The sequence below is a fragment of the Zootoca vivipara genome, chromosome 11, assembly GCF_963506605.1.
Source record: "Zootoca vivipara chromosome 11, rZooViv1.1, whole genome shotgun sequence".
NCBI lineage: Eukaryota > Metazoa > Chordata > Lepidosauria > Squamata > Lacertidae > Zootoca > Zootoca vivipara.
Genome location: NC_083286.1, coordinates 37,904,631 through 37,926,601, shown reverse-complemented (window position 1 = coordinate 37,926,601; position 21,971 = coordinate 37,904,631). Strand labels below are relative to the sequence as shown.

Here is a 21,971-nt window from a genome sequence, read left to right as displayed (position 1 = left end):
AATGCCAAATTTTTAACATGCATAGAATTCAAGTTCCTCACATTTATTGTCAAGGCTGCTGTTATTCCCCATTTGTAACTGGGTCTGAGGCTATGGAAACCCTTGCAGTGAGTTCATGGCTGGGGCAAGTTTTGAACTGCATACTTCCTAGCCACCCTACAAGGAAATTCTTGTAACTTAAATTGCACATTGTTTAAAGTATCTTGATTCTAGCAGAAGGTCAGGATTCAGGAGCCTGACTATAGTTTTCCTCAAAGTAAAATAAACAAGAGTTCTAGAGTGTATATCATCAAGTTAAATAAGAGAAATTAATTTGCTAATTAGGCTTTTTGGGGGGAGGGGGGAGTTATGTATATTCTCTTTCTCCTCGTTTCCAGAAGCCCATCACCAGTAAAACAGTGTTTCCCTGCCAACTCCCATCTTTAAAGAAGAATGCCTATAATTTGTTAGGTTGCAGCATCTGCTTATTAAATAATTAGCCTACTCTTAGCAATAGGTAAAGGTAAAGGGACCCCTGACCATTAGGTCCAGTCGTGACCGACTCTGGGGTTGCGTGCTCATCTCGCATTATTGGCCGAGGGAGCCGGTGTATAGCTTCCAGGTCATGTGGCCAGCATGACAAAGCCGCTTCTGGCAAACCAGAGCAGCACACGGAAACGCTGTTTACCTTCCCGCTGTAGCGGTTCCTATTTATCTACTTGCTTTTTGATGTGCTTTCGAACTGCTAGGTTGGCAGGAGCTGGGACCAAGCAACGGGAGCTCACCCCGTCACAGGGATTCGAACCGCCGACCTTCTGATCAGCAAGCCCTAGGCTTAGTGGTTTAACCACAGCGCCACCTGGCACTGTACTTAGCAATAGGTATGAGAAATTAGACAGTTGAAGTGATTTTATGGGCTGCACTGCTTTTTGAAAGTGAAGATGCTTAGTTATATTGTAGAGATAAATTCACTTGATTCATTCTAGATTGTATTACCATATTTTCTCTTTGCTGTATAAAATCAGTACACAAAATGGCTAAATATGAACAGAAAATTATGAATATTATGAATATTCAGTACATAAATTACTTGCATAACCTGCTTATTTACCTATTTATTAATCAAATCCTTACAGTCACTGCTTCTGCCCACATTCAAATAAAGATGTGAGTGTACAGACAGATTGCACAAGACAGAACACATTATAATGTATGTGCAAATGTACATGCATGTAAATTACCACCATGAGGAGCCCAGGAGTCAGCTTTGCCTGCTGAACAGCAGCCTGAAGGGGAAGAAGGTGGAGTGACTCCACCTGCAGCTGATTAGCCTTCAAGGAAACACAGGAGATGGCACTGATGAGAACCAGCTGGCTTCAGCCTTCTTAAGCACAGCTTCCAGCAGCAGTTTGTAACAACGCTTGTAGTTCCTTGCTGCCTCCTGCTTGTCTTGGCCCTTGAGCTCATGATCATCAGATACCCTGGACCGCCAGGCCACACAGATTGCTGTTCACCCAACCCTAGGACTGGACCTGACATTGGATGCTGACTCTGCCTCCAGGCAAGTACACCTCAGAGACTCAAAAAGTTGCAACATGACTTGGGAATTCAAAATATATTTTGGTTAAACTGATAACAATTTAGTTTTGCTTGCTAAGTAACCACATTAAAATATTGACATTGTACATTTTGGTTGAATTTACAATCATTTTAAACTTGTCTTATTTTTATGTGTGTGAAACATTGTGCAAAATTGCATAAAAATCAAAATTGCAAACTTTGTAGTCTTTACCTAAATGTCCAATCACAAAACTAACAGCAGATTTTAACTCCTCATGCCAATAACATATTTTTAGACCCTTCACTGAATATACTTGCAAAAATTAAGTTTCACCCCTAAAATGACATGCCCTACTGCCAGCATCCGTCTTTTAATTGCTGTTCATCCCTACAAGTGATTCATGATGATTTTGCTCAAATTTTGACATTTCTAAGGACAAAGTTGCTGGACTAAGCACCCCCTGGCTCGGCATCAAAGGATTTTGAGCGGTGTATGCTGCTGGTTGTCTTCTTGAATTGTTGATCAACTTCCTCTCTAGATGGGCTGCTCCTTTGGGGAGATGTGTCGAGAGCTTCTGCATTGCTCTTTGACTGACAGCCACACCAATATAATCAGTGTGAATGCCAAGTTTCCCCTTCTCGCCGCTGCTGACTTGGTCATGGATTTTCAAAGGATTCAGAGCAGTGTCCAGTATTTGCCTTGCAACTGCTTCAGAATGGTCTGTGGAAACCATTGTAGCTGCACCTGGAAAAAGGGATCCTTGTCTTAACAGTGTCTCTGAATCATCATTTACCACATAAAGCTCATTGGCTTCATTATATGCTTGTGACGGAGTCTGTAAACTGGGTCCCAGAAGAACCTGCAAATAAAACAGTTGAAACATAAGACAATGCATAGTCTTGTTACGGTTTTGTTTGGTTCCTTACTATGACCCCAACTGAAAAGTGCAAACTTAAGGCACGGGGGCCAGATCTGGCCCAATTGCCTTCTAAATCCGGCCCTCAGACAGTCTGGGAATCAGAATGTTTCTACATGAGTAGAATGTGTCCTTTTATTTAAAATGCATCTCTGGGTTATTTGTGGGGCAAAGGACTTCGTTCATTTCCCCCCTTCAAAATATAGTCCGGCCCCCCACAAGTTCTGAGGGACAGTGGACAGGCCCCCTGCTGAAAAAGTTTGCTGACCCCTGGGTTATACCATTCATCCATACATAACAGAATTTTCCAGTAGGGACTAGGTGAGCTCATTCACTCCCTATATTAAGCAAACTGAATTAATCTTCCATTGTCCCCTTCAATGCAGCCTAGGCTTCCCCTGCCCTTTCTTGTTGTCCTAGAAAGGCCTTGTGCAGATGTACATTAAGCTCCCTGCCAGGGAGCTGGCTAGAACCATTTTAACTTGCAGTGTTTGCATAAATCGGATGTCAAAGTGCAATAGGCAACACATACCATTTTTCTTTAATATACCAATTAAATAAACTAAGCAGATAAAAAGCTGCAAATGAATAGTTCAGCTATAATTGCTTTGGGCAATGATGCCTGGGTAATATAGCCTGCCCTTCTGGCTTATCAACCCTTATGTAAAAATGACCCCAGAGGATGCTGTGTGTACTCCTGTAGGTGACTGCATGGGGAAATCACATTTATGACCCAGAAATAAAAACACAATAAAAGCCCTGCTGGATAAAAGGCCAATCTAGTCAAGCATTCTGCCCAACCAGGTCCCTAAAGGAAGCCAATTCAGTGGGCAGAGATCCCTAGCAACTAGTGCAGGCATCCCCAAACTTCGGCCCTCCAGATGTTTTGGACTACAATTCCCATCATCCCTGACCACTGGTCCTGTTAGCTAGGGATCATGGGAGTTGTAGGCCAAAACAGCTGGAGGGCCGCAGTTTGGGGGTCCCTGAACTAGTGTTTAGAGACATGCTATCTCTAAAAGCAGATGGGCCCTGATGATGTCACACTTGTCTGATGTTTGATTGCATTATAAGACTGGTTTTAATAGCAACCTCTTTCTCTTTTTTACCTTTTTACCTTATAGAAACATAAGTAGGTAGTAATAAATGGTAATGTAACGCTTTAAAACAGTATTTGCATACCACTGGTGTGGTTCTCTCCATATTCAGCAGAGCAGTGCTATATTTTGGATTTGGTACAGCTGGCCAACATAGCTTTCTTGATCTGCAAGGACAAATTTTGTTTAAGCTTGTAAGAGCATAGTTATTTATTAACATCTTAAAAGTTGCACAAGCTCCGTTCTGATGTCTATATTGGTTAGATACTTAACGTTTACCCACGTCTTTGCTGGTCATCAATACACCCTGTTGCTTGGCTACTGTTTTTGCCGTGTTAAAGTTTAATTAATTGTTTTCATTGTGTTGGTATTTATGAACTGTAAACCACTCTGGAATTTTTTGATGAAAGGCAGTTTAGAAATGTTTGAAAGAAAGGGGACCGAGTTGTTGGCAGAAATGGGGTCAGCAACAGCCTTTTTGCAACATTTGTACCAAGATTTTTGTCTGGTGCCCTGAACAGTTGAAAGACCAAGTGCCAAGGGTAGTTTTAACTACTTTTAGTAACCATTTATGCGGTGGGATGGATTTGGAAAAGGAACAGGAAAACACAATTCTTAAGCTTGAAGGAGAAAACACAGAATTTCTTCTGACTGTCATGAAATGTAGAGTTTTAAAGAGTAATTCCCAAATAATCACTCAGAACAAAAGAATATTCTCCTTGACAGGCAGAAAAATCCTATGAGATGAGGGAGAGGATCCATGACGGGGTTATTGCTCCTTCCTAAGCTCTGGTGGCTTTTTAGCTTCCTATCCCTCTCTGTTCTTTCCATCTAAAAGGTTTTTTAAAAATAAAGGGAGAGAGTATGGTGTCTAGGGAAGAAGGGGGCTTTGGGTTCAGCAAAATCAAATCCTCCCCTGACCAGCCATGGAATGGTAAAGGGCAATGAGGAGAATGGACCACCCCTACCCAAGAGCTGGACCTGCTGTTTCCTATAATGCTCTCCAAGACTGCACTCTAAATGTTCAGTTCTCTTTATATAGCTCTTTTCTTTACAGAGTTACACACATTTTAAAAAATGCAGGTGGTTATCTTCTCTATTGTTCACTAACTACTTCTGGTTTCCAATGTTCCAGCCACAGAGTGCAAAGATCCTGGGAACTATTATTTTATTTATTTACCGTATTTCATAAATTGAGGCAGGGGAAAGACAACCATACTTCAAAACATGCAATAGTTAAAATAGTAAAACAGATTAAAGCTACACTCAGTTAATAAGTCCATCCCTTGGGCATGTATTTATTCTAAATGTTATTTAAATGTTCTTTAAAGAAAAAAGAAAAAGCTTTCAGTAAACTATTTTTAAAATATTTTAAACGCATCAGCCAATTTGCTCTTTCAGACCTGAATCTCCAGACCAAAGGTTGTTCTCAGCAAATAATTTACTCCTTTCTGTCACAGTATGGTGATTTTCACGGATAAACTTGCACATTTCATGGCCTTAAGGAATAGGCAGTTTATAATTTGCTAATGCCAAGTGCTTTAAAGCCTTTATATTTCTCAAAAACAATCCTGTATTGTAGGTCACTGTTACTTTTTGGTCGGTGTTCTGTTTTTGTTTTTTATTTATTAAACTAGTTGGCCCTGCCACACGTTGCTGTGGCGACTGTCACCACCCTGTCACCACCCATGACGTATCCCGCCCCCTCCTCCCCACACCCCAGGTTTTCCCTGTGATTCCCCCCAGCCTGTCCCATCCCATGACGTATCATGCCCCCTCTTCCCCCACCCCCGGCTCATCCCTGTGACTGGTCCCACCGTGTCCTGACCTATCCCATCCCATCCCCTCCTCCCCCTACCCCACCCAGGCGAGTCAGTACCTCCATTCGGCCTAGTCTGTAAAGGCTTCGGCCTAGTATGTAAATGGCAGCTGAGGTGCTGTTGAGAGGGAAGGTTCTATAGGTGTAGTACCAGTTTTACTGCCACTAGAGGAGGCTGGTTTGCAACCTGGTTCTTTTCCCAGAATGCACTTTTGGCTGAGTGGTGCATTCTGGAACGGGTTTTTTGGGTTTCACCTGGCATCTGTCTTTGAAAACTTTATAAGGGCATTTGGACATTCGTGTTCAAATTTGAACGGAATCGGTGAAGCGGTTTCGGAGAAAAGTGGACAGTAACCCACATGCCCAGTTATATATACACACACACAGTGTGTGTGTGTGTGTGTGTGTGTGTGTGTGTGTGTGTGTGTGTGTGTGTATTGCCTTATACCCATAGATCTCGGGGGAAGTTTCATAGAAGGGAAACATAATAAGAGTGAACTGACAGAGGTTTAGTAGATGATTCCCTGGAAGACCCAGTGCAAGTCTCTAAGCACCAGACAATATTGGCTCTAACCTTGTTGCCTACTTGTGCTTAATAAGTAATATAGGCTGGATGAAAATATGCAAGGCAAGGAAACTCTCTTACCTTTTAAGTATCAGGAAACAAAGCATGGCAGTGGCAGTCATGGTCACCATGAGGCCAAGACAGAGGCCAGCCACACTTTCTTCAAACTCCCCAGGATCTGATGATTGGAATGTTCAGAACACTCATTTAGATTACGTATTGGAAAACAGCTTAACAAATATCATTTGGCAACTGAACCATTTGCACAGAGGGCTATTGGAACCTCCTTTACAATTTTCAAGGAGGCCTCTAGAGAGATGTCAAGCTAAATTTTGCTTCTGTTCAGTCTTCTAACTGCCCCACTCTATTCCCCTCCCCACCAACAGCCAGCCAGCATCCTTTGGCCTCTGAGCACACCCACTTTTTACTGGGCTGTTTTGGGGGGGGTCTCTCCCTTTGGATTCCCCCAGGCTTGCTGATCGCTCTCTCTTGCGTGCGATGCTATTTTTGGGTACAGAAGTAACGGAACTCTCAGCCTGAACAGTGGAAACCAAGGAGATTATAAATATGTCCCTTAGCTAGAAAGCTTTTCAGGGTCAACTTCCCTCCGTCAGCATAAATGCCTATTCCTTTCCATCTCATATTGTGTCCTAGTAAATTAAAAATGAAGAAGAAATACTTTCCAAGGGATCCATTTGTGCTGAATGGGGGCTTACGCTTATTATGACCACACCTGCCTGACTCTTGTTTGTGGCTGCTGTGGCTATAAGTTAAATGGGTGCAGCTGTTATTTCCAGGCTAAAATTGAGGGTATATACCAGGGGTCAGCGTAAGGGACTCAGGTGGCGCTGTGGGTTAAACCACAGAGTCTAGGGCTTGCTGATCAGAAGGTCGGCGGTTCGAATCCCTGCAACGGGGTGAGCTCCCGTTGCTCGGTCCCAGCTCCTGCCCACCTAGCAGTTCGAAAGCACATAAAGTGCAAGTAGATAAATAGGGACCGCTCCGGCGGGAAGGTAAACGGCGTTTCCGTGTGCTGCTCTGGTTCGCCAGAAGCAGCTTTGTCATGCTGGCCACATGACCCGGAAGCTGTCTGCAGACAAACGCCGGCTCCCTCGGCCTATAGAGCGAGATGAGCACCGCAACCCGTCGGACACGACTGGACCTGGTGGTCAGGGGCCCCTTTATCTTTACCTTTACCAGGGGTCAGCAACCTTTTTCAGCCGTGGGCTGGTCCACCATCCCTCAGACCATGTGGTGGGCCAGACTATATTTTTTGGGGGGGAAATGAACGAAATCCTATGCCCCACAAATAACCTACCTTTTATGTATTTTAAATAAAAGGACACATTCTACTAATGTAAAACCACGCTGATTCCCGGACCGTCCGTGGGCCAGATTGAGAAGATGATTGGGCCACATCCGGCCCACGGGCCTTAGGTTGCCTGCCTACCCCTGGTATATACTAAATAAATGCAGTACTTCCCCACACAAATAATTCAGGTAGAAATGGAAGGACTGACTACTCCAACGGTCATCTAGGCTGAGGTGAGTGGCATTTCTGCCTATGTTATATGGGGACACTTAGTTGTTCTGCTGATACCCCCACCCCCACCAGTCCTCTGTGCCACATCCTGATCTGCTACGGAGGTAATCTCAGTCCTTGGGAGTTGCTTTGGGAATGGGGCAGAGAGCTTTAGTGCTCAGCAAAAATGGGGTGCCCCAGTATTCATAAGAGGAAGTGGGATTAGATGCCATCTACTACTTTAATTGTTTGACACTGTTATCCATCCCGGCAATATTTATATTGAAAAATAATAAATAAATAAATTCTTAAAACCTTCACAATACCATATTTCAGGGTAGTAAAAATTTGTGGCTGGCTTTGAGCTCCTTCTCCCTTACTGGTGAGTCCTGAGGTCTGCACTCTATAAAGAGTTTTTGCCATAAGTCCTGTCATGAGGTACTGCTGAGTTGAAGGGCTGACAGTAACAGCTGCAACACAAGAGGGGAGAAATCAAAATGCTATGAGTCCAATATAAGATTTCAATACCTCTGTATAGATATATACAGAATATATCCCAGTTCAGGCACTGAGATTATCTTTAGGAGCATCACTGGTTTTTCTCGTGAATTGGTGAGGCTCATTTGAGATAGACATGAGCTGAGCCTTTAGCATCATGGGCCAAGCCCTGTTGAATGCTCTTCCAAAAGAAATTCAGCAGGCACCTTCTAGGTTGACCTTTATACGTTTGCTGAAAGCGCTTCTTTCCCACCAGGCTTCTGCAATTAAACACTTTCTGTACTAGTTAGTTGTTCTGACTATTGGAGAAAGAACATTCTCAGTATGGATCTTGTCCCTGCCATGAACTCAGCAGGCAACCTTAGGAAAGCCACTCTCTCTCTCTCTCAGCCTCAACTCTGCATCTGCAATATGGAAATGAGAGTACATGATCTGCTTTACAGGATTGTTGTGACCTTTCTTTGAAGAAATAGAGGAAATGCTTTGAGCAGCCCAAGGTGCCATGATAAATGTGTTGTTGTTGATAGAGCTTTGGTGACTGGAATTACCAGTATACAGTATCAGTTTTGGCATTTTTTTTACTGTACTCTAATCCAGTGATGGGAAAGTTGCCATCCTTCAGATATTATTGGACTACAACCCATCAGTCACAACCAGCATGCCCAGAGATGGGAGCTGTAGTCCAGCAATGCCACAGATTCCCTACCCCTGCAAAGGAACTCAAGTGTGTGAACTGCCAAACAGAAACTTACTTAGGCAGCTGCAAGGGTGTTGTTGAATGGCTTTTAAAGGTGGGATGTAGCACCACCTGTCTGGCTTCCTGCCTGCCCCTTCTCTGTTTTTACCAACCCACCCTTCTCTGCCAACCTATAGTCAGGCTTGGGAGAAAAGCCTTCTGCCATAGGCTCTCAACAGCTGAAACGATGGAAAGAAATGTGCAATTTCCTCCATAGTTTTTCAATTTAGAAACAAAATGCTGCCTTTGGGTGTGAACTAAATGATGAATCTTTCAACGATAACATCCAGTCAACAAGGTGACCTACCCACAGAGAGGTTTTTCAAGATTTCTGTGTAGCGAATTCTGTAACCCAGAAGGAATCCTAAGCACTCTTCTATAGGTATGGCAGCCCATTTCACAACAGCTGACTGCTTCGTCACAACTGGAACGGTTACATTAGCTGGACCTATTTTGGGAACTTAAAAGAGAGTCTCCAAATTAGTTGAGGGTTTCCCCCCCCCTCCTAAACTAACTTTCCTCAGCTAGTTTTATGCATTTGCTGCCCTCTTGGACTTTCCCACTGACTGGTGGTCACCAAGGCTTTGGTCTGCCCCAAATGCATGAATTGCAGTGGTCAGACTACCCCTGTGCAAGAATGGCCATAGTTGGTATCCCAACTGTGGGTAGTAAAAGGCACTCCTAGCCACTGAGGTTACCTGGGCCTCGAGTGTTGAAGATGTCTCTAGGGGCATCCCCAAACTATGAACATGCTCTTTCAGAGGGAGCGCAACCCCATTCAGAACAGCTGACTGGCCCATCTAGACACGGGAGCCACCCACTCACAGTGCCTGCATTTCCCCAGGGTTCAAGCTCAGTTTACTGGCCAGCATGCAGTCCACCACTATGTCCAGATCATGCACACAGCCTCTCCTAACTTAGATGTTATGGAGAAACAGACCTGCGTGTCATCAAGTTTGGTTCAAATGTAACACTAAACTGCAGTTAGTTAGTCAAAGCTGGAAGCAGGCTTTCCACTTTCCTCTTACCCATTCCAGGGGAGAGCATGCATGAGTCTGTGGTGGTAACAATAAACCATGATTTATTATGATGTCCACACTTATTCACAGTGAGAAAGCCTATGCAACTCCTATTTCCAACATTCCAAAATTCCTCCCAGAGTTCTGATGCAGCAGAACCGAAGGAATATCAGGATGTTTGAAAAAGAATTGAGCAGAATAATGTTTTATGGAAACGTTGAGGTGTGAGGTGTGTGTGTTATAAATAAAATAATTAAATAATAATTGAATTATTAAATAATGATTAAATTGGGGAACTAACTTCATCAAATGCCCCAAACAAGTCCATTATAGTGTGGAGTATACACTTACATGGGGTAGTTAACATGGCTCCCTCCAGGTGTTTTGGACTACAGTTCCCACAAGACCCAGCCAACATGGCCAATGGTCATGGTTGATGGGAGTTGTAGTCCACAACATCTGGAGGGCAACATGTTGGTTACCCCTGCCTTAGGTTAGTGTCCACTCATTGCAGTAGAGCCCTTATGAGTACTTCTTAAAAGTTGGAATAGAAACAAGAAGAAATTATAGTAGAAAAATACGAAGATATACCTCCTTCCACTGCATAGAAGTAAGTCCTGGCCAGCGTCCATTCACGCTCCATGAAATCCTCACACTGGCAGTCAAATGCATGAAATGTTACTTTATATAACTTATATGGTTGGAGGCCATCTAGATGGTAGACACAGACATTGCCACTTGCAAATGTACAATTCGTAACATAATTCTGCCACACATAACACCTGAAGACCAAGTTGTTGGAAATACGTGCATTCCCATTCACCTTTAGATAATGCAAGTGTTCAGTTGTTTAAATCAGATGGCATTATATAGCAGATCGCCTTGCTTTTCAAAATATGCTAAGATTGCTACATCTACAAGGTTGAGATGCTGTGGGGAAATGAAAATGACTTTACTCCTGATGGTTCAAGTATGGATTTTTCTTGTTCCGGAAGCTTTAAAAAAAGCAACCTGAAGGGGATGAACATGTAATAAAAGAAGGTCAAGGAAAACAGGGGATGAATAATTGATGGCAACCTCAGATCAGATGCCTTCCAAGGTACATTACGGCTAATCCCGATTGATCTGTTTGCTAGAATCACCTGTGCGATCCCTATCAATATGCAGAAAGAGAAGGTTGCGAAACGTCCCTGAATTAGAGGTTCTTTGCACATAAATCAGATGGTCTTCATATAACAAGCTAAGGAATTATTATTGGGCTTTGCAAGGACACATTTTCAGGAAGATGAGGAAAAGCTATCTAGCCTGTGACAGGACAGTAAGTACTGTACACTTCATGGCACTAGGTGGCTGTGGGCAAAGGGAATCTTCTCATCTATGTATATTGTTGTTCTGCTGTGTCTGAAATGTATATATCTTTTCTCCATGGCTTGCTAATGAGCAGGCACAGTGTGGGTTTTTTGATATATCTGTTGTTTTTCATCCTTCCACTATTGATGGTACTTTTTCTGAAACTGGAATTCGTTGTTAGTGGCTGGGATGATGAAAAGGGAAAGCAGGACAGAGCAAGAAAGAAAACAAAAGTCAATAGTCACTGGATATCCATTGGATTCATTGGGGTTTGTGCCTTTGGCTTTGGCATTGCATAGTTCATTCAATATTATGCAGGATTTCAGTGCAAGCAGAAGATGCACAGCAATTGCACTTGCTTTCTATTGTCCAGTTCTGTTTGAAAACTTGTTTCTACACCTACAACATTTTCGAAACACCCCCCTCCCCCTGCCTGAAATCTGAAATCCTGCAAAGTCTGTTTGGGCTTGCTTGACAGATGACTCTGACAGTGTTTGTGTTTCTGGTTGTATTATAATGCCCTGGTCTTCTTGGTTAAAAGATAGCTAGCAATTTTGAAAATAAGATCCGCCGATCAAATTATAAATAGCCCAGGAAAGGAGATCCACACGTCAAAGCAGATTTCCAAGGCCATAAATGATGCTTGCTTTCAATGGGCTTAATCACACTGCACTGTACAGCACAGGGCACTGCTAGTGCAAATGCAGACACTCACTGAGAATATGGAGGAAGTGGATAAGGAGAAACTTGTCTCTCCTAATGCTAGAATCTGGGGTTTTCCAATGAAGCTGTATGGTTGAGCATTCAGGTGAGATGAAAAGTCTTTTACAAAACACACAATTAAACTATGGAATTTGCTACCATGAAACAGAGGATAAGGTTGGCAAAGTTATTATGTCTATGTAAGTGTCAGACGTACAGTGCCTCTTAATATAAGATGCTGGGGAATATAAGTCAGAGAATGCTATTCTGCTCATGTCTGTCCCATAGCCACCTGTGAGAACAAAATAGGTCTTTGGTCTGATCCAGAATCGCCCCTCCTACGTTGTTATCCTGTTTTATGAACTGTTCAACATGATCAGAACCCAAGTGAAGTAGTTAACAGATTATTTATGTCTGATTATTTTAAGTGTCTAGAAACAAACAAGGAAAATGCATCTGCTTGTCAGTTTTATAGAAATTGATATAATACCTAGTCGTATCTCATTTTTCCACGTAGAAACATGAATCTTCATGTCTTCTAATCCAGTGCCCCAGTCGATGACAATGCAATCTGAACTGTGTTTTAGATCCCAGGTGATAACAGAATAATTTTGCTGATTTGATAGGTTGAACTGGCCAGGTAAATCTGCAATGGGAAAGGGAACTATGAAAAATAACTGAGAGCGTTAAGAAAACCCAACCCCCTCTTGGACGGGCATCCCGACACATGTACTTGGGAGTCCACTGGCATGTAAACACTATTTCATCTTACGGTTTCAACATCACATGATGTCCACAATTGGCACAATTAAGTGCCCTCAAGCTGCTGCTTCAAATGGGCTTAAGCTCACTGAAACCAGCCCTGCATTGTGTCACCAGTGAGTTCAGACAGATACAAAAGTCGGATAGAAATAGTGTAACAAGCAAACACATTGATGGAAATCCACTTATGCTGCTTCAAAACTCAAAAAAGGGAAGTTCGATTCTTCACCATATTTTCTTTATGCATTCTTCTTGACAGAAAAATACTCTACCCATAGGTTTTGCAGTGAAATCTGGAACCAGGTATGTTAGTGGAGGGGATTCTCCTGCTTCGTTGTAGGCAGAAATTTTGATTCTGTAATAAGCCATGGAGAGATTCAGATGCACCCAGTTCTCTGTTATGTTGAGGTATGTCAGTATGTGGCGGCAATAGCGGGGTATTCTTTCGACGCTTATATTGTAACCAATGGTATGCCTGCTTTGTGTTGTCTAATATAAGCAAACATGAACATTAGACAGTTATTATGCACCAGAAATAAAATGACATGAAATATTGCAAGCACAGTGAAAGCTGCAATGCATACCAAACTAAATTAGAAAAGCATAATTTTTTGATGATAGATATAATTCCAATATCAATTATCTCTGTATATATTTTCTTGTCTGTTTTGTAAATATCACATAACAGCCTTCATTATTACTGACTCTTACTATGGCAGGGGTCAGCAAACTTTTTCAGCAGGGGGCCGGTCCACTGTCCCTCAGACCTTGTGGGGGGCCAGACGATATTTTGGGGAAAAAATAATGAACGAATTCCTATGCCCCACAAATAACCCAGAGATGCATTTTAAATAAAAGGACACCTTCTACTCATGTAAAAACATGCTGATTCTCGGACTGCGGGCCGGATTTAGAAGGCGATTGGGCCGCACCCGGCCCCGGACCTTAGTTTGGGGACCCCCTGTACTATGACTTGGTTCAGATGTAATGCTTGTTGATCAACCAAGCAACAGTGTGCCTTTGCAGTCCTCTGAACTCATTCATTTCCTTCTCTCAAGCCTTAACTCAATACACTCTGGTCTGTTAAACCATTTGCCCAGATATCCGAACTAGGAAACTGTGGTTTGACCAATCTTACTTGGCGCTGCTCAAACTAATTTCTAATCCAGACATTACAGGAAACACTAGTTAAATAAACCAGAAAGTACTGAGACAAGGCACATGGTGATTTGTTGGACTGGATCATTCCATCTGACCTGGCTCTTTGTCATTTATGTAGCCACAATACAGAGTACCGGTAGCTGTTTATTAGTTACATTGGTTTCACAAATTTAACATACTTTTCAAATATGACCAAATTAGACACACTATGATATAGTGGACAGTATTTTGAAAGTGGAGTTAAAATCTCTGCTGAGCAGTTATGTTCACAGGCTGACTCTGGGCTACTCAACACCCCTGTCTATTCTAGCTGATAGGATGGCTGTAAGGATATAAGTGAATGGGGCTTTCAAGGAAGAAGAGAAGGATAAAAATATATAATACATTACCTTCCATTTAAGAAAGATACTTATTTTTCCTTGTGCTATCTTTTCAGTTGCATTTTCCACAATGGCCGGCTTTTCAGTAAGCTCTGGTAAATAACAACATGGGAAATTTAAACCCAGAAGCATATTTACATTCAGAATTTCATTCTTAAACAAAGCCAGACAACCGAAATACACCCATGATTAAATTAATATGCATGGCACTTACTATGTGGGATCACAATGTCTTCACTCCAAGCACAAACAGAACAACTTTTACCAGGGGGTTTACATCTGAGGCAAGCAATGTATGATGATGATATATCTACGTTGAAGATGGTTGCATTAAAGGTCCCATTCTCTATAGGAACCTGCAAATAAGTACAATTAATAACTCTCAGATTATCTGCTGGAGTCCATCCCAAAGGCCGGGTGCCTTAATTAAAATGGCAATCAGTGTTTAGCAGGGCAGTGCGCATGGGATAGGAAGGAGATGTCTGGGGTTATGAAATCCAGGCTGAATAACTCTACACATGCTTTTCAAGCTCTTTTTAAATTCCTTCATTAGAGAGGAGTATCCCAAACCCTTCGATTACCGGTAATCCTTGGGCAGATGGAGGCATATCAAAGGCACTGTAATAATTAGTTGCAAATCCAGCAACAAAAGCAATAATTGAGCAAAAAAAAAAAAAAACAACTGACACAGTTTGTACAAAAGGCCAGCTTAATCTGCATCATAAATTTAACACCTGAATTTAACCACTGAAACATGAGCAGTAGGAACAGAAAAAGGAAGATAAAGTGAGAAAGCCACCACAACATTTGAATTCAGCAACATTGAAAGTGCAGCAGAAACTCAGAGGGAAGTCAGTGCTAAGATTTTTCTGAAAGTGAAGAACAAAAGAAGATTTGTGCAGGATCTGGCCAAAGGCCTATTTAGTCCAGTATTCTGTTCTCACAGAGGCCAAACTAGATGCCCACAAGAATAGGGTTGCCATATTTCAAAAAGTAAAAACCAGGACACCCAGAAAGTTGTTGCTTTTTTTAAAGGAAGACCCCAAAATTGTTGCACTTTTAAAAAAGAAAACACGAAAGTTGTTGAGATCCCGGTAATGTCTGGGAAAATCCAGACATATGGCAGCCCACATTAGTCCATTAGAAGCTTTCTAATACAGGTCTTATTGATTTACATACTGATATCCAGGATGAGGTTGCTTGCGTTGCTTCCTTGTATCGCAATTCATACTGCAGTACATCTCTTGGTGAGTCCCACATAATTATTAATTTGTGGAACAACTGATAAGCTCTTATTCTGAAGGGTGAAGGACATTTCTCTAAAATGCAAAAAAACCCACAACCAAATAGAAAATAATTTGCATGCAGTTTCTCCTAGTCACAGAGTGCTTCCACTGTAAAGGTAAAGGGACCCCTGACCATTAGGTCCAGTCGTGACCGACTCTGGGGTTACGGCGCTCATCTCGCGTTATTTGCCGAGGGAGCCTGTGTACAGCTTCCAAGTCATGTGGCCAGCATGACAAAGCCGCTTCTGGCGAACCAGAGCAGCACGTGGAAACGCCGTTTACCTTCCTGCCAGAGCGGTATCTATTTATCTACTTGCACTTTGATGTGCTTTCGAACTGCTAGTTTTGCAGGAGCTGGGACCGAGCAACGGGAGCTCATCCCGTCACGGGGATTCAAACCGCCGACCTTCTGATCAGCAAGCCCTAGGCATACCCTCCAACTCCGGATAAGAAAAATCCGGGATCAGTAGCGGTGTGGCACCGGAAGTCTGGACATGCGTAGAAGCAACTTCCAGTGCCGGCGCTGCCCGATTTTCAGTGCCCAGACATGGGCAGAGCGGCACCCAAAATCGGTTCTGCGCATGTCCAGAAGGAGCCTCCCTGGCAGGTAGGAAATCTGGGGGATTTACGGGATGTTTCTCTATTCGGGATAACGGTGGGAAACGGGTTTAAATACAGGGGTTTCCCGCGAAAAACGGGGGACTTGGCAGCTAGGCTCTGTGGTTTAACCCACAGCGCCACCTGCGTCCCTGAGTGCTTCCACACTTTGCATTTAATGTGGAATTGCCATGCTTTGTTCACTTTTAATGGGGCATCCACACAACACCATAATCTGATCATAAGCAGACTGTATTCTCCCTGGGGTTCTTCCACCTTTTTTAAGACCACAGAAAATCTGGCACTTTTCAGAACAGAAAAAGAACATAATTTCAGTAGATGCAGAGTTTTTATTCCATTTTTCCTTCTTTTTTAAAAGGGCAGGGTTTCAGCACACATTCACTATAACCTTAGCAGTGGGCGCCATTTTATCACACTTTGTTGTTGGCGGCATCCATCTGTCTCAAGAGACAATGCAGTGCACTTCCAGGGGTGAAGTCAAACTGCTGCATAAGCAGCCTCAAAGTGATTTCTCTGGGGTGCAAGCCTGGGCAGTGTGTCTGGAGGACCTGGGCTGCCCCTTGGCCTTGCTGATGTGGTCCAAAGGAAAGCAGAGCAATACATTTGGCACCATTTGGGTTGCAGGGAAGAGGGGTACAAGATGCCATAGGATGCTATAATAGGGATGCCTTAAAATTAGCATTGTAGTATAATAACAATAACAACAATAACAATAATTAATAATATTATTAATAATAAATTTATTATTTATAACCCACCCATCTGGCTGGGTTTCCCCAGCCACTCTGGGCGGCTCCCAACAAAGTATCAAAAACACAATAAAATATCAAACATTAAAAGCTTCCCTAAACAGGGCTGCCTTCAGATGTCTTCTAAAAGTCAGATGGTTGTTTATTTCCTTGACATCTGATGGGAGGGCATTCCATAGGGCGGGTGCCACCACTGAGAAGGCTTTCTGCCTGGTTGTAGTATTATAGTGCCATAATGCCCTTTCTTTTTAAATGGTATTTCATTAATATTCTGATACTAAAAATACCTTTGGAAAAGCATTTTAGCTGTAGTTTCTTTTTTTAAAAAAGAATTAAAAATCTATACCTGAGATGAGCGAATGGGCTCCACTGCAAAGGTTTTTGCCGCAACCCATATTGATCCTGTAATTTATTGTCAAATACTGCTGTTTGATGTGATTTACCTATCAAACCAATCCGAAAACTAGATGCACAGTAAGCAGTAATGGGAGACCGACCCAAAAGGTCATGCATGGCAGGTGGAGACATCCTAGCCCCATCTCTGAAGTGAACAACTGGGCAAATAGTGTTTGAAACATAGCTAGGGGGTGGGATCCTGCTGCGTTTCAAGGCACTAATGTGAACAAACCCAGATACCCTTCAGTTATATGACGACTGCTATTCATTATATCACCCCCGCTTAATATTCTCTTCTCCATGCTAACTATACTCAGTTCTTTCAATGGTCTAAACCAGGGGTGGCCAACTCCCAAGAGACTGCTATCTACTCACAGAGTTAAAAACTGGCAATGATCTACCCCTTTTGGGGGGTTCAGGTCAAAGTTGTTGAGCTTTTGTTAGGAAGGAGGAAGGTCCATATTTGGGGGGTTTGGGTCAAAGTTGTTGAGTTTTTTTCAGGGAGGAGGTAAAATGTTGAGCTTTTTTTAGGGGAGCCACAGTTGGTCAGCTTCTTTGGAGAGAGCCAATGATCTACCAGTGATCTACTGCAGATATCCAGTGATCTACTGGTAGATCATGATCTACCTGTTGGACATGCCTGGTCTAGAAAAAGGCGTTCCCCTTGTGGTGATGAAGCCTCGTCACATAAATTGTATCTGGGTAGGAGGACAGCCCTGCATAAAATTATGCCTTGTAACTGTGAGTGTGAAAAAGAACTGTATGGCTAACATGTTCACTGCCCTAGGGAAAAAAAATACAATAACAAAACCAGAACTATTTTACAATAAAATCTGCAGCTTCAGACTACGGAAGAAATGTAATGTACTTGTTTTGCTGGGCACGAATGAAATTTTCTTTGTTGTCATACATCCCTCGTGGGAATAGCGGCCCGATACCCACACGGTCACGTTTGCATGAATGCGAATATGATGCTTTCTTCTTGTTAAAAGAGGCAGGGTCGTTTCCACCTTTTCACAGTGTTGCTTTGTTTCCAATTTCCTTCAGGGGAAAGGAAAGCATAAAGCAAACTCAATATGCATCATAGATACGTTCCATGTTTTAATGCAGCAGATGATCTATAAGTGGCAAATTCAGAGAGATAGGAAACAAAATGAAGTGTGCAATCAAAAGACGAATTTTTTGGCAGCTGAATAGTCTTCTTCTTTTAAAAGTTGCCTTCTCTTGGGAGTACCAAAATGCTACAATAATATTTGTTGCAGTAAATGGGGGGGGGAGGATGATTTGAAGGTAAGGAGCCTCATCCAAGTTTCAAGAAAGAGGGCCTTGAATTTTCTCTGCTAATCAAGGGCAGTCAATGTGGTACCCTTCAGATGTTCTTGGAATGTAACTTGCATCAGTCCTACCTTGCCAACATGGCCAACGGTCAGGGATGATGGGAGTTGTAGTCCAAAGGATCTGGAGAGGATCCCTGCTCTACTACAGTCTTTGTTTTATGCTCTACCACACAGCATTGAAATTAATGGTCACCATGTTTAGCACCTCAGCTTATATCCACAATGCTCTTTGAAAGCTCCCAGATCCTTAGGTTCCACCATGAGACACAGATCATTCCAGCTTCTACCCAAAAGCTGCTAAAATACTAAGGTCACCAGATCTGTCCAGGTTCCACCTCTGATGAATCCCCTGGCTTAGCCAATCCTAATTCTGTTTATGATTCACTATATATATATATATATATATATATATATATATATATATATATATAATTGATAGTAACCAGTGATCATACTTAGTGGATCTGTTTGTTTGTTTTAAATAAACATTATGTCAATAATAATAATAATAATAATAATATACCCCACCCATCTGGCTGGGTTTCCCCAGCCACTCTGGGCAGCTCCCAACAGAATATTAAAAAACATCAAACATTAAAAACTTCCCTAAACAGGGCTGCCTTCTGATGTCTTCTAAAAGTCAGATAGTTGTTTATTTCCTTGCCATCTGATGGGAGGACGTTCCAGTTAAAAAGAAAATTCCCGTGCCAGTTAGCCATGCAGCATTTACTCTTTCTAGAGAGACTTTGGCAGTACAAGGCGACTTCTTCACATTGTTACAAAAACATTCACAGGCACCACTTGATGGCACTAGTCAACAGGGGGGGAATAACTAAACCAAAAAACCCGAAACAAGAGAGTCTAGGCCAGAGCAAAGGGGCTGAAAGGCAGAATTTCCCTTGTGTCTCTGAAGAAGCAACTGCACCCGTCACTTAAACACAACCACAAACCAGCATTCTGAATGAATCATCCACATTGTCAAAAAAGAAAAAAGAGGTAAAGTTTAAAAGGACTGAGGTTATTTACAGTTCAGATGGAACAGTTTGTTCTAATAAAAGTGACACTGTCATTAAGAGGTTACCAGATCCGCCTGTACGTCCCTCCAAGTATCCCTACAACCTTGAGCCCTGTGCAATCCCTCAGGATTGGAAAAGGGCGAGAAGGAGTACAGGTAGTTGTGTCTTATTGACACACTCTTCTTTTGTCTTTATTTGTTGCTCTGTTGCAGCCATGGACAAAGAGTTGGAAGTTCTTGCTGTGGATATTTGTGGGCAATGACTGACACACCACTCAAGGCAAGAGTCTAGATGGCCTGGACTCTGGGTGGTTTTTTAAAAAGGAAGCCTTCTGCAGAGGGATTTTAGAAGCTACAAAGAAAAGCAAATCCCATGAAAATTAGCTTCAAGTATTCTTTCTTCCCAGAGAGAAGAAAATCATAGCTGTCCTCGCCAAATAGGGACTGTTTTTTTGGGGGGGGAGGAGTAATGTAGCCCCAGATAAAAAAACACCCCTCCCTCATGCTGCTATTCATTCTGGGGTGAGACGGAAACACTTGCCATCGGCACCAGAATTAAAAGGTTAAAATCCCCTGTCATGTAATTAACACAGCTGTAACACTTGGCCCTCGGTACACAAATACTTTCAGGCCTCACATAACCATTGTGTGCTTACAGAAACTTTGTGAATTAACTTGGACATGTTCTATGCATATGAGAAGTATCATGAACTGGCAGGACAAAGGGGAGGAGGAAGAGGATCCTGACGAGGGGGGCAGCTGCGACTGGGACCCACTGAGGGGATGGGAAGGGAGAGGCTGGGGTTGCGGAAAGTACACACAGGCTGACAGAGGATGGAGAGGGGATGGGGTTCAGTGTCCAGGGACCAGAAGATCAGGAGCCCCCACCAGAGCCGGAGAGGCCCCCATCTCCATGAACAAGGCAGGCTCTGAGGCGTGGGGAGTAGTGGGAGGGGTGCTCTGGGAGACTGAGGCAGGCAAAGGCCCATATGGTATCCCAGGTGGGGCTCGTCAGCTCAGGGAGGAGGTGTGTGATTCCTGAGCTGGGGTGCTGTGGCTGCTCAACTGCCATGTTGATGCGGCTCACATTGGATGCTCCTGGATCCCTATAGGACTGTGTTTCGGGTTTGACTCTGGACTGTGTTTCCTGACGGTTGGACTTTGTACTTGACATATTATATATGCCAGCAGGACTTGATGCCAGGTAGGCCGGGGGTTTCAGGACAGAAGATTGGCTTCTGTTTCTTTGCCAGTGGTCTAACGCAGGCATCCCCAAACTGCGGCCCTCCAGATGTTTTGGCCTACAACCCCCATGATCCCTAGCTAACAGGACCAGTGGTCAGGGGTGATGGGAATTGTAGTCCAAAACATCTGGAGGGCTGAAGTTTGGGGATGCCTGGTCTAACGTGTGCATTGCTTAGGTGTTGAATAGCCCCCTCTCATACTCAACTGGGATGAGTTTTACAAGGGCTTAGCTTGAAACAGGATAGCTATTGGGGAAGGGAAGTAGGGAAATCTTTGTGAAACAAACCTTTCCAAGCTAGCTCTAATTTTAGCCAGATCCTGCCCCCACCCTGTTGCTTTCTGAAATCAGTAACTAAGGGGGCCATCACAAAAGGTAATGTATCCTTTGTCTACAATTTCCCCTGTAATTCCAATTTTATCTTGGTCTCCCTTTACTGCTAAATCTTGTACACTATGCTGGTAGCAGGCAGTCCTCCACAACATAGACTCCTGCAGACATACATCTAGGAGAGTGAGGCCCCCAATTGCATGTGATACGAAATGCATCACTGCATTTAACATGCAGGTTTTCTCAAAAATAATAATAGCATCAGCTGGAGATGCTAACCGCAGGAGACATACGGTAGAGGGGACCTTAAACCCTTCCCCTCACCTGCTAAGATCTTGAAGAAAATCCTTTCTCTGAAACTCTTCTAAAAAACAACAACCCCTCTGGTGCACATTGCAGTTGATTTCCCAATTCCCTCTCCCTTGACTTACCATTTTAAAAACACAGTATACACAAGAGAATCCGTTGCATGGGGTAGGGGCAACCAAGAACAATTCAGGATCAATTTCTCTTCGCTGTAGTAGCATGTCAGATAATCATGCCAATCTGAAAAACGAAAGCAAGCAACCACATCCATTGGTGGGTGAAGAAGTATATCTTGGAAGATTGTGGCCAGTAGTTGTAAGAATCACCGCTAGCAAATAGCATGGTGGGGCAGAGACGCTCACCTGACCTCCTGGCAAATAAGCTGCTATTGCTGCATCTAATTTCATAGAAGGGACCATGAGGGTCATCTAGTGGGCTTGAGCCTGTCAGGCTGGATAAAGAGGAGTGGTAGGAGGCACCAGCAGAGGAACCCACAAGGGAAATCCCAGAGGAGAGGAAGTCTCAGAGCCAAGGGATTGGTGGTGGGACACTGAGGAGAGGCCACAGGGAGGAGATTGGGATGAAGCACCGGATGCTGAAGGGGCAGCAGGAAGAGCCTGTGAC

The 21,971-nt window shown here is 43.1% G+C and overlaps 1 protein-coding gene across 1 annotated transcript; it reads right to left on the bottom strand.

The window, feature by feature from the left end:
- Nucleotides 1-1,239: 1,239 nt before the first annotated feature.
- Nucleotides 1,240-21,618, bottom strand: LOC118077032 (interleukin-31 receptor subunit alpha-like). The gene is made up of 13 exons (XM_060280252.1): nt 21,473-21,618; nt 17,985-18,157; nt 15,247-15,386; nt 14,282-14,423; nt 14,077-14,159; nt 12,799-13,015; nt 12,278-12,410; nt 10,304-10,449; nt 9,001-9,153; nt 7,786-7,929; nt 6,019-6,115; nt 3,639-3,720; nt 1,240-2,399 (listed from the first exon to the last, which is right to left on the bottom strand). Exons 1-13 carry the CDS (start codon nt 21,616-21,618, stop codon nt 1,911-1,913), a joined length of 2,145 nt encoding a protein of 714 aa, XP_060136235.1. The 3' UTR covers nt 1,240-1,910.
- Between the last annotated feature and the right edge of the window lie 353 nt (nt 21,619-21,971).

Bases quoted from the DNA above. Each gene is read 5' to 3' on its own strand.
- LOC118077032 (XM_060280252.1), bottom strand. From the start codon at position 21,618: ATGGATGTGGTTGCTTGCTTTCGTTTTTCAGATTGGCATGATTATCTG. The intron at 14,424-15,246 runs GTATGTAAATCA...ACTTATTTGCAG, and splicing joins CAACCTCATCCTGGATATCA to GTTCCTATAGAGAATGGGAC. The intron at 13,016-14,076 runs GTAATGTATTAT...TGCTTATATTAG, and splicing joins GTATCTTTCTTAAATGGAAG to ACAACACAAAGCAGGCATAC.